The sequence below is a fragment of the Callospermophilus lateralis genome, chromosome 6 (genome assembly GCF_048772815.1).
Source record: "Callospermophilus lateralis isolate mCalLat2 chromosome 6, mCalLat2.hap1, whole genome shotgun sequence".
In the NCBI taxonomy this organism is placed as follows: domain Eukaryota; kingdom Metazoa; phylum Chordata; class Mammalia; order Rodentia; family Sciuridae; genus Callospermophilus; species Callospermophilus lateralis.
Window position 1 is genome coordinate 139,395,428 of NC_135310.1, and position 12,433 is coordinate 139,407,860.

The 12,433-nt window shown below is 42.2% G+C and overlaps 1 protein-coding gene across 2 annotated transcripts; it reads right to left on the reverse strand.

The window, feature by feature from the left end:
* Positions 1-285: 285 nt before the first annotated feature.
* Serpinb1 (serpin family B member 1) lies at positions 286-8,895 on the reverse strand. 2 transcript variants are annotated; one of them, XM_076857846.1, is made up of 7 exons: positions 8,824-8,895; positions 7,410-7,585; positions 5,551-5,688; positions 4,650-4,767; positions 2,765-2,907; positions 2,423-2,590; positions 286-762 (listed from the first exon to the last, which is right to left on the reverse strand). In XM_076857846.1, exons 2-7 carry the CDS (start codon positions 7,575-7,577, stop codon positions 358-360), a joined length of 1,140 nt encoding a protein of 379 aa, XP_076713961.1. In that variant the 5' UTR covers positions 7,578-7,585; positions 8,824-8,895; the 3' UTR covers positions 286-357. The 2 variants fall into 2 exon arrangements, with proteins under 2 accessions (XP_076713961.1, XP_076713962.1); XM_076857847.1 differs by having other exon boundaries at positions 8,798-8,857.
* Positions 8,896-12,433: the final 3,538 nt, after the last annotated feature.

Below are 12,433 nucleotides of genomic sequence, written 5' to 3' on the forward strand. Positions count from 1 at the left end.
GGCAGATAGAGAAATGATTGACTTTGAAAAAGTCATGTTTTCCCATGGATAGTATGACAATTACATAGATTACTGCTTTGTTAAGAATCTATCTACCCATCTGATGTATTTCCTTTTTTTTTTTTCTTAAACTTGCTGCATTTTAAAGCAATTAATGAATTTTTCTCAATGTAAAAAAAACCCCAGATACCCAGGCCAACATGTCATGGATATAAAAAGTCAACAGGGCTGAAGTTAACAAACTAAAGATTTGTTTCTGAATAGCTTTATTGGTAAGGTTAAATGAAATTTGTCACCATCAAAATCTCAGGGAATAAAGCTCTAAAGTTAACCTTATATTTCCAAAGTGTCTTTCTTCTAAGGGGAAGAAAATCTGCCAAGGAACATAATGCTAAGTGTGGGGTTGTGCCGAATAAAGAAAAGGAATGGGTGGTCGGCTGTGAAATCTTCCTCCGGCATCAACATGCAGAACGTGGCGACTCCTGCTGTGGCTGCTGCAGCCTCTGTACCCTCCTCATTCACTTCCACAAAGGACTTGTGGACAATTTTTGATATAAAAAGATCTTTGGCTCCTGACATGCCAGAGAGATCAGCTTTGCTACTATTAAAGAGATCCTGCACACCCAGACGGGTGAGGTCAGAGTTGAGAATGTAGCTCTCTTCCAGTTTGAACCTGGGCAATTTGACATTGACCTCAATGATATCCAGATTCTCAGGTTTGGTCCACTCCTGCAGTTTTTCCAAAGTCAATTGTTTCTCAATCTGGAATTAGAGTAAGGAGAAAAGAAAGAAGAGGTAAAGTTGATTTCATGGAAGTAAAGTAATAAATTATTATTTAAATGAATGGGTTCATAATAATGATTGCTAATAGGTTTTCTTCACATTTTGTGCCAAAAAAAAAGATTCCATTTAGAGAATTTAATTTTTGTCTGGCATTGGTGAAACAGAACAGAGCTATGCTCTAAGTCATCAAGGGTCCAAATAAAGGACTTTGGATATTGAGACCATCATCTATCCGTCACATACCCCCTCTACAAACCCACTCATCCACTCTCCTCCATCCTCCTATCCCTCCCTCCCTCCCTCCCTCCATCTATCCATCCATCCATCCCATTCATTTCTCCATCCTCCCATCCCTTCCTCCTCAGGGTGTACTAAATCCCTATGCACTGGATCACTGTGATAGGCCATGACAGTTTTTATTACCCTAATTAGTTAAGTGGTACAAGGAAAATTTCTAAAGGTTCCCACTATTTACTCTGAAAGCTACTGGACCTGTAGCAATCTGCAAATCAGGTGTTTTTAATTTTTACCTAGAAGCTAATAACTTTAGCTTCTAGGTAAAAATTAAAAAGTTAGATGGTGTGTTAGACCTAGTTCCTAATTGAAAAGGGGGTAATATTTGCACCCATCTTATAGCATTGTTTTGAACACTGAGGTGATATGTACAAAGTGCTTGGCACATGATAGTGCTATATAATGTTAAGTATTAACATTACTACTACTATTACTACTACTACTAGTACTACTAGACTAGAATAGAATCATCATTCCACTTGTATTAGTGATGTGATAATTCCTTTCATGAAACTGGAGACTTACACTTTGAAATCAGAAAAGACTGATTTGGAAACACAACTAAAAGAAGGAACACATTGATTTTGCAAATGATTAACCCTTCCTAATAACAAGTTTTAGTTGGGTAGAGGCAAACCACACAGTAGGCTAAGAACACTGAAGAAAAATTGTAATCTTCACAATTTTGCTTATTTCTAACTCTGGAAAGAGATGCCTTGTCCTTCAAATTATACACAACGAAAACATTATGCCAAGTTCATATTAGTCGAAATCAACATGGCTCATGAATTTTCTCTATCATGTAGAATTTTAATCGATGATTTATGGGAACTGTGATGAAAGTGGATGATATACTAATAGGATAAAGCTATAAAGTAAAATGTTTGGGTTTAAAATCTTTTTCCTCATCTTACTATAATTTCCTTTAAGGTTAAGTTAAGAGACTTCCCATGAGTTGCCACTAACCAAAGTGATATTTAGTATAACTTTCTAGATGTTCCCCATCACAACTATTTGCTGAAAGTTGGGCATCTTGAAATTTAAACTTAGGGCTTCTGGGTTAGGAAGGTAGCACACAGTAGAATGCTTGCTTAGCATGCACAGGGCCCTGAGTTTGATCCCTAGCACTGCAAATTAATAACAATAACAATGATGATGATGATGATAAATTCAGGGCTTTATAACAGTAATTGATGATGGGTTATATTTACAAAGAAATGACAAAGCAGTGGGCAGGAATGTTCAGGTAAAGCCAGTGAACACATAACAAGTACCCACCATGCAACATCGACACAGGAAACATCGACACAGCAAAAGGTAACACAAATTATGAGGAGCCAGATACCTTCTTCAGACCTGTGGAATCGTCCTCAATATCATCTGGCAGCAGAATAATCATGCTGAGCTCCATGCCTTGGTAAGGCAGTTCCAGCACCCGACACTTAAGGTCCTGGATGTAGCCATATGGAAATTTTTCCTTCTGATACATCATCTTCACTGTTTTTGTGTCTTTCTAAATAGTTAAGAAAAAAATCACTTAAATTGTTCTCTATGTTAATTTAGAGTAGAGTAACTTGGGGTCTGGGTGTGTAGCTGTGGGCTGGGGGGAGAATGCGTGCTTAGGAAGGCCATGAATTCAACACTGTCTCAAAAAAAGAACAATTTGGGGACCGTTTCATCACCTGACCTTATTCAATCTGAATGGTGCATCGACTGTGGACTTTTTCATGAATTTCTCCTGCCAGTTTCCCTTGAAGTAGATGGCATTCACCAGCACGAGTTTAGTCATATTATCAACCACACCTGGAGCCAACACTTCTGGAATTTTCCCTGAAAAAATAAAGTGATCTTTTTGAAAGCTCTATATTGGAATTGCAAATTTGAACTGTCAATTTAAATGCAATTCAAACGTGTGCTTTGTACTTAATTTCCTTTTAACATAGTGTTGGTTAAGAAAGCCTGACTAGAGTGTTCCTACTTTTAATAAACCAACTTGTAAGGCAGACCAGGATGGCATACAGAACATTTCAAAGGAGCCAACACTTTTAAACAATTCAAATGTGGGGGCTGGGGGCATAGCTCAGTGGTTTAACACAAGATCAGCATGCATGAGCTCTGGGTTCTATCTCCGGCACCTCAAAAAATAATTTGTTTTTAGAAGTCGTTAAAACAAGTCAAACGTGCTCAAAACCTAAAAACAAGAAAACTCCTTTCCTGGATTGTGTGTAAGCAATCAGTGTTGTTTTATGAATGGCTATGTTTTTACAGTTAAAAAAAAAAAAATCCTTCACAGAAGTGTTTTTGGTTACTCGTTCCTTCTTCAAATCTGCCAAGTAAAAGCCTACTCTGGCCAAAAAAAGATTTTAACAAATATCCAAACAGTAGATGAATCAGTCCACTCAAACAAAGGCTCCACCCGGAGGAGCCAGGCACTGCCCAGAACAACTGTAATATAAGACAGCTGTTCTCAGGGTTCCTGGACACACAGTATGTTAGAAGAGAGGCATAGTAAGATATATAGATTGAGCCCTGACCCACCACCACAGTCCCCACTCGTACCTGATTTACTGGATTAGATGACGGCAGTGGTTTGTGAATACTGATTCCATGTATTCTTACATTAAATAACTTTGGGCAGGCATTTTATTCCTTTTATTCTGCATTAATGTTGGTTTTAATTTTAAAATGTAATTTGGGCAACCTTATGGGAAGAAGCTATTTCTTCATTAGTTCTGCATCTGTTAAATTGTGTCTACATTTCTCCTTTGATGGATTTATGACATCTGAGAGCTGCCCAGCTAAGGGGCACTGAAAAATTCACACATGGGGTATACAGTTCAGGATTTAGGAGGTAGTGGGAAGAAGAGGAAATAAGACGCAGATGAGGAAGGTGGATGGAGGGAAAGAACCTATACATAATGATTCTGCCACAGTTTGGATAAGTATCCCCCAAAGGCCTATGTGTGGAAGGCGTGGTCCCAGGCCTGTGCTGCTGTTGGGAGGTGGTGGAACACTTAAGAGGTGGGGCCTAGTGGAAGGTCTTTAAGTCATTGGGAGTGTCCCCTCAAAACTCAAAGTCGGGGCTGGGGTTATAGCTCAGTGGTAGAGTGCTTGCCTAGCATGTATGAGGCACTGGGTTGGCTCCTCAGCACCACATAAAAAATAAATAAAATATATATCTATTTTTTAAAAAATAAAAAACTCCAAGAGATTGTGGAAGGCCTGTGGAATACCAGGATGCCAATCCATCCTTCTTCTTCTTCTTCTTTTTTTTTTTTGTCCAACTGGGGCCTTGCACAATCTAGGTAAGTGCTCTGGGACTGAAGGGCAACCGCAGTTCCTCTTCCTCTTTCTTTTAATCTCTGCCCATGTGACCTCCTCTGCCATACTCCCTACCATGATGTACTGTGCTGCCACAGGCCCCAAAGCTACAGGGCCAATCAGCCAGGGATTGAAACCTCCAAAAATATGAGCCAAAATAAACCCTTTCTTTCTACAAGCGGTTTCTCTCTCCGGTATTTGTTATTGTAACAAATAAAGCTAACACAGATTCCATGCTGCAGATCTCTCACCTTCTGTCTGACCTTTGACCCACTGGTTTATGGCCTTTCTCGAGTCCTCATAGGCATTCTGAAAATCCACACTGGCCAAGTCAGCACCATACTTTTCCTGAGTTGAAGCCAAAAACTCCTATTTGAAAACAAAACAAAACAAAACAAAAACAACAACAACAACAACAAAAAACACATGAATAACTCCTACTACACACCGAAAGTGGTTTTCTAAAATCTTGAAAAGCAACAGAAATTGTCCTAAAAGACTATAATTCATTGCAACGTGAAAGTTCTAACCCTTATGATATATATATATATTTTAAGTCAAAAACACAACCCCATCTTAACAATTTGTAAGGGTAGAGCAGTTTGGTAGTAGTAAGTTTGACTCTTGAATATTTTTTCAGTACTAGGGATTCCACCCAGGGTCTCACAAGTACTAAACAAATGCTCTCCCACTGAGTTACACCCTCAATCATTTTGTGAAATTTTAATTTTGAGTCAGTGTCTCACTAAGTTGCCCTGGGTGGCCTCACACTTAACAATCCTGCTGCCTCAGCCTCCCAGAGAGCTGAGATTACAGGCATGAGCCACTGACTCTCATACTTTTGATGTTACATAAAGCATAACGATTCTTTTCAAACGCTAGACTAATGTCATAAATAAGCGAATACTGATTGTTCTAAAAAGTGAATCATGGGATTTGCTCCTGCTTTAATCAAACGTCCAGAGTGATCTCTTCATTGCAAAGGCTATAATACAAAAACCACCACATTCGTTAATGGGAGTGCTGTTTGTTGTGTTTTCATTCTGTATTGTTTTTACAAATGTGAGTAAATATTAAAACCAACTTGATTGTGCTGGAAAAAAATCTGCACCTTCTGGTGGAGTTTTAGAATATAAAGTACAATATACTTACAGGGAGGAAGTTATAGGTTTTCTCTCCATATAACCTATTTGCAAGTTTCAGAATATAGAAAGCTCCATGTTTGTTCATTTCCGAGTTCAGGCTCTGAAATCTTGAATGAATGTCCTCAACCATATCGAAATGAAAAGTCTAAAATAGAGAAAACATTCTTTTTGCTACCATTTGTTCTGAAATTATAAAGTGATTCTTTGGTCTTTGCTTCCATCAAATCGAATTACTGTCTTTATTATCCCCAATTATTGATGATACCCAACCCGATACTTTATTAATTTGTCATAGGAGAATAAAAAAAAAAAATAGGGAATCCAAAATTTATGACTTGGTGAGGCATAACAGTTGCACTAAAAACTGCTTTTACACCATTTTTTTTTTGTTAAAATTATGGTGCCACAAACGTGAGTGGTTGCTACATTAAATATTTACATGTCTGCTCATCCCCCCAAAGAAAGTCCTAAAAGGCATGTTTCTACTGTTTCTATATTGTATTTTACTGACAGTTCTCAGGAATAAACAGTGAAAATAAGAATCATCCTTTATATCATACTACAAAAATATTACAAATTGAGGCCTTTTCCTTTGATGAACCTATTTGCATCCACAATTCACTTATTTAAAAAGTACTTTTTAAAAGTTAACATCATGGCAGAAGTTTAATTTCTCATGTGTCAGTTAGAAATCAAGAAGCCTTTATAGTTTTATGAGTCCTGGGCTGGTTCCTCGATTTGAAGACACAAAGAACAAAACCACTCAGCATCCAAAGTCCACATTACTCTCTGAGATCTGCAGTGTTTGTGTTGTTACTAAGATCCACCTGTTTCAATAAAACTGGGGAGAGAAAACCTTAAGACTATTCTTTGCTGAGGTTATAAAGTCCCTGGAAGTTCTCAAAAATAGGAGCCGATAGAACCCTGCAAAAAAAAAAAAAAAAAAAAAAAAAAAAAAAAGCAACTAATGGCATTAGAGGCTTTGTAAAAAGGTGGAGCTTTCAGATCTGCATGGATGCATATCAAAGCACTGCAGTTGAAGCATTGAACTTCAACCCAGGGCTACACCTTTGTGAAAATAGGTAGAGTGTGATGTGTGGCAGGTGTCTTAGAAAACCCTCCACGTTTATACTCCTCTCTAAGTCTTGAGAGGACATCAAGCACGAATGTCCCCTCCGTGTCCAATAAGAAAAGCAAGGAAGAGAGGTACCCCTGCCTCTTTTCTTGCTGAAAAAGTGATCTGCCATATCACCAGAGGTTTGGTCCTGCTCCCAAGCTCCTGGGCTTCCCAGTTCCCCTTCTGCTTCAGGGCCTTTCTACTATGCCACCAGCCCACGAGAAAGGCACAGGGGTGAGCTGTGGGAATACAGGATCACACAGTTGTTTTTTTCCCTGTCCCTACAAAAAGGCAACTTGTTCACTGTAGTGCATTCCCCATGTTTCATTACTGTCATGCTCAAAGATGATGCTACATAACAAGTACAAGCAAAGCAAAAACTGGAAGCTGCTAGCTCTGGTGAGGTAAAAGGACTTACAGAAAATGTGTCAAAGATGTACTCCCTGGTATAAAAGTACCACCCAGCAGGGACTGTGTTGGCTTTGTTCACTGCTGTATCCTTAGCAAAACAAAAACATAGTGTCTGGCACATAATAGGTGCTCAGTAAAGATAATGAATAAAAGCTTGCAGGCAGATGGACTGTTTTGAGGGCTTTTCTCAGAGTCTAAAGTTCAACATGGACAGCTGTTGAACACAGTTCAACATGCGGTTTTAAAAACACACTGCAAGAGCTCAAAGATGCAACTATTCAGCACAGACTTTAGCTGGGAGAGGGCAGGGAGAGCAAGTCATTTTTGTTTCTGCTGACCTTGGAAAGCTGTGCTGCAGTATTGCCTCTGGTTCCCAGAAACACCATGCCCATCGCAGATGAAATGCTGAAGGGAGAGATGAAGATGTTTCCCGTAGGATTATTTTCACTCAGGGCGAGGAACAGGTCCAAGGCAAAAAGAGTGTTTGCTGTGCTCAGCTTCTCCATGGTGAAGGCTTTAAGACAGAACAAAGGCCCCACATTGTTCCCAGCCCACACACCAGCAAATAAGGACACCCTCCTTCCCTAGCATCTTCCTCAATTTGTGTCCACCACCCCTCAATACTCTGGAGCCTGGACTTTGCCCACCCCTGCCCCCAGCCCCTTTTTTTGATCTTTTCTTTCCCCAGGAGGCTCAAACCCTCTCCCATGCACATGAAGGTGGAGTCTGACTTCTGGAGAAGCCCAGGATCAGGACCTAGGGTGTCCTAACCTGCTCTCACTTTGCAGACTGGTGAGCCTGACAGGGGGCCCAGGTCCACTCAGTGGCCTTGGCCTGACCCCCAGCCCTGGGTCCATCCCACCTACTAAGAACACATACATTTGAGAACACATACATTTCTGTCCCTTTGTTTCAAATACCTTGTTCATTTGGGCAATAAATCATTGCCTACATTTTCCGGAAGAATATTTCCCATAGGAAAAAAAAATCATAGCAACCTACCATGCATTACTAAAATAATTATTCTCATTTTGGAGATTCAGTAGCAAATGTTTAAGAGGTCAAGGGCCCAAAGTCTCAGAGCTGGTGTAGGATATGAGGATTTGAAAGCCCAACACAGCAGGGTCAGGTGGGCAGGGCAGGGGAGTGGGGACTAGTGTCCTCCATTCTTTTCACAGAAGAGATGCTGTCTGCTATGGGGAGGGCCTGATGGGCGATTCCAGCTTGGCTGCCCATCTGTCCATCTGGATCTTAACTCTCAGAGCTTTAGTTTCCCCCAAGTACAGACCAAAAAGAACCCTGCTGGCTGCTCAGCCTGAGTGCCAAGTTGAATTCTCACTGGGATCACAAGGCCCCGTCCTCTCCCTGCCTTTCCCTGCCTGCGACTAGCTACCAGGTGCTGGAATTGCCTGGAAACCATCACACACAGCGCCGCTGCCGAGGGATAGAAACATTCCGATCTCAGCTTTCCGTGGCGCATTTTGGCTGGGAAAACGGGTGTCCTCCCTCCCTTCTTTTCAGGCCATTCGGGCAGGGCTTCCCATGGCGATCGCCGCGTGGCGCTGGGGGCCCAGTGTGGTCCCCACGGTGGGAAGCCCAGCGGGCAGCGGACGCCACGGTGGGCGACGCTGGGAAGTGTAGGAGCCGATGGGCAGGGAGGGCACAGGTGGGCCTGGGTGGGGCTGAGTGGGAAGCTGGCAGCACCGCCCCCCACCCACCTACCTACCTGCAGCGCCACCCGCCCGGCCTTACCAGCTGCGCGGCGCCCGGGCTCCGGGCAGGGTGAGTGGTTTGGGAGGGGAGTGCCAAGCCCGCTGCAGCCCTTATAGAATGCGGAAGGGGAGTGTCAGTGTGGCCCCGGGCAGGCGACACGGGCGGGCGGAGCAGCGGCCCTTTCCGCTGGTGTCTGCCTGGAGTCCAGGCTTCCAGGATTTGATAAAAGCAGAAATCTGCCTGGGATGAAGCACTGTCTCTGCAGGGATTCAGCACTTTTCACAGATCGAGGCCTGTCCCAAACCTCTGGCAGCCCCATAAATTATTATTATTATTCATATTTTTACTAAAGTGTGAATGACTGGGATGATATAATGTGTCAGTTCTTACAGGGCAAGCGATTCCCTTTTGAATCCCATCTGTGGACTCCAAATGCCAGAGATTGTTTGGAGGGTGAAAGAAGAGGAGAAAGGGAATTGTTTGGGAGAAAGAGAGGCCTCCATGATAAGATTAAAAGATTAGTTCCAAACAATGTCTTCCACGTCACTGTTTTTTCAGGTGCCCAAAGTAGGTTCAGCCTCTGAATCACCCCTGGCAAGGATGACTACACTGCCTTCTCACAGCTGTCCCCTTCAAATTACAATGACTGAGGTTGGATTGTTTTTAACTTTTTGTGGGGGAGTCTGTTTCCCCCTTTAAATGTCTGAATATGTAACTTCACCAAAATCCACAGTGCTGGAGGGTATGAAATGATTCTGTGCTCAGGAAACCTCTCTGTTTTCTTACAAATCTCATCATGAAGAAAAGTCCTATTTGCTTTGTTAGCATGGATCATACCATGTGAATGGGCTAGTGGACTTTTTCAACTCTGAGAATTATTTCTAATGAGGGGACAAAGACGATTCCTGAAAAAGGTGATTTTAAAAGTACTGTGGTTTGAAAAAAAAAAGCAGTAATAATCTAATAATCAAGATTGTATGTCATATATTGTCTTACAATTTTTTAGAGTAAAAATGGTGCTTGTTGTAACTGGTCATAATTATGCTCGCATGGCTGGTAGCCTTGCCATCATTTCCCATAGAACTGGAGAACCATCTCAATGTCGGAAAGTCAGGAATGAAAGGATTTTTTTTTTTTTTAACTAAGGAAAACATTGCTTCAAAAATTTTTTTCTTTTGACATTGTATTTGTGCTGTCTATATCAAATAAAAAGGAAAACATTTCCTAAATCAATACAGGCATTGTATGTTGGAGTTAAAATTGATCTTCACACATCAATTAATACATGTACTGTTATCCTTTGGATCTGGAATATCCCCAAAGGCTCCTGTGTTGAAGCCTTTGTGTCCAGAGCAGCAATGTCCAGGGGAGGGGCTTGCAGGAAGTGGTTGAATCATGAGGGCTCTGACCTCATCAGTGGATAAAACCCTTGACAGATTAATAATTTGATGACATTAGTGGGAAGTGGTGCAAACTGTAGGAGGTGCAGCCCAATTAGAGGGTATAAGTGCTCTGGGGCGTGCTCTGGGGGATATATCTTGTCTTCTTGTCCTGGGTCCCTTCCTCTTTCTCTGCTTCCTGGCAGCCATGAGCTGGATCAGCTTTCTTCTAATATACCCTTCAGCCATGTTTCTGCCTTGGATCTGGCTGACCATGGATTTAGACCTCTGAAACTGTGTGTGTGTGTTTGTGTGTGTGTGTGTGTGTGTGTGTGTGTGTGTAGTCAAAAGTAACTATTCTGTAATTTGTTAGTCCTGCAGTCTAGGTCTCATCCTGACAGACTTGACATGTTTGATAATGTTTCTCAGTCCAGTTAGTAGGATCAGGTGCCCCTGGTAGCACTGGAGGGACCGTAGCACCCTGGCATTCCTTGGTCCCATTTCCCGCCTGGTGAGATCCCATAGAGAGAAGGCACCCACAACTTCCAGGTGAGAGGCAGGGGACCCTGTCTGGGTCACTGTGGCATCCTAAACCATGAACCACCCCAGGATGTGCTCTCTAAAGAAGAATAGAGGTAGTGGCTGGGAACACTGAGGTCTCATAGGCACAGCCTCTTCAGGAGGCTGCCCCGCCCACCTCCACAAGCTCTGTGTTTCTCAGCAGGTTCTTCAGGGCTGGGTTTTCCTTGTCGTGGAGTGCTGGGTTCAGTGTCCACACTGTCCTAGTCAGACAGTACCACCCTCTAGCAAGCCGTCTTCATGTCCTGTCTTCAGTGGCTATCTGAGTCAGCTCTCCCATCCTTCCGTCACCTGCAGGTGACAGGTGCATAGAGAGCCCATTGTATTCCATGCAGGTTGGCAGCGAAGGATGGTTCTTGGTTCCAGTGAAGTCCCTTGAGATATCCAAACACGTGACATAAGCTCTTCTCAAGGGTGGCCATAGTAGTCCCAGCATCCACATGAGTGTCATACATGTCACTTTCAGGCAGCAAACTGTTGCCATTGTCCTTGTTGCCACAATGGGCGGGTCCTTTGATAATCCAGTTACTCAGTAGCCCTTTTCCCATCAAATGGCTCAGCTGCTGGCAATGGCTCCTGAGGTGGTGAGAATGGAGTTAGATATGGTGGTGGCCTGTGTGGCCTTCAACACTGCATGCAGTTCGGCCCATTGAATAGAATGTTTATGTCTAGTCCCAGTTGAAAGATGGCCATCTAGTGGCCAGACAGCAACCACAGCCAAATGGTCCCATCTGCTCATAGTTTCATAGAGTGACACTAAACCATGCCACACCATCAGTAGGCACACCTTTAAATCCTGGACCCCAGGGAGATGCATGAGGAGCCATAGTAGCTCCTGTGGGTCATTTGGTTCTTTCTGATCAGCTAGCCATTTTTTTCATGGAACTTGCTGGACCTTTGGGTTTTTTGTTTTTTTTTTTTTTTTTTTTTTTTGTGCTGGGCCTGATCTTGAATGTACTATTTCCCTTTAATAGTTGAACTTCATCAAGCCATTTGTGCTACTATAACAAAATGCCTCAGACTAGGAAGTTTATAAACAACAGAAATTTATTTCTCGTAGTTCTGGAGACAGCAAGATCAAAGCATGAGCAGGTTTGGTGTCTGGTGAGGGCTGCTCTTTGCTTCCAAGATGCCACCTTGTTTCTGTGTCCTCAGTGGTAGGCCAAAAGGGGCCAATGCTATTTGATGCCTCCTTTTTCACCCACAATTTTTTATTGGTGCATTATAGTTGTATATACCTATGGGATTTGTTGTTACATATTCATACATGTACATAATACACAATAGGACAATGTAATTTGGTCAATACCATTCCTTAGCACGTTCTCCCTCCCTCTTCACCTCCTAACCTTTGACCTCTTTCTTCTACTTATCTCCCTTTGATTTTCATTAGATCCTCCCCCATCTATCTGTCTTTTCCTTTTCCTCTCTAGTGTCCGTATATGTGTGAAACATATGACCCTTGACCTTTTGAGTTTGATTTATTGTCCATTTTCCTGCAAGTGACATAATTTCATTTTTCTTATTGACTGAATAAAACTCCATTTTTTGATTATATTCCACATTTTCTTTACCTCTTCATCAGTTGACGCCTCTTTCATAAGGGTTTTAATCCCATTTACAAGGGAGGTGCCGCAGTCTGGCTGGGCACAATTCAGGAGCTACTTGTCAAAAGAAACGAACTTTATTTT

Excerpts from the sequence above, each read along its gene's own strand:
- Serpinb1 (XM_076857846.1), bottom strand. The coding sequence starts at position 7,577 with ATGGAGAAGCTGAGCACAGCAAACACTCTTTTTGCCTTGGACCTGTTC. Across the intron at positions 5,689-7,409 it reads CTGCAGCACAGCTTTCCAAG|ACTTTTCATTTCGATATGGT; the intron begins GTCAGCAGAAAC and ends TCTCTATTTTAG. Across the intron at positions 2,591-2,764 it reads CACCATTCAGATTGAATAAG|AAAGACACAAAAACAGTGAA; the intron begins GTCAGGTGATGA and ends TTAACTATTTAG.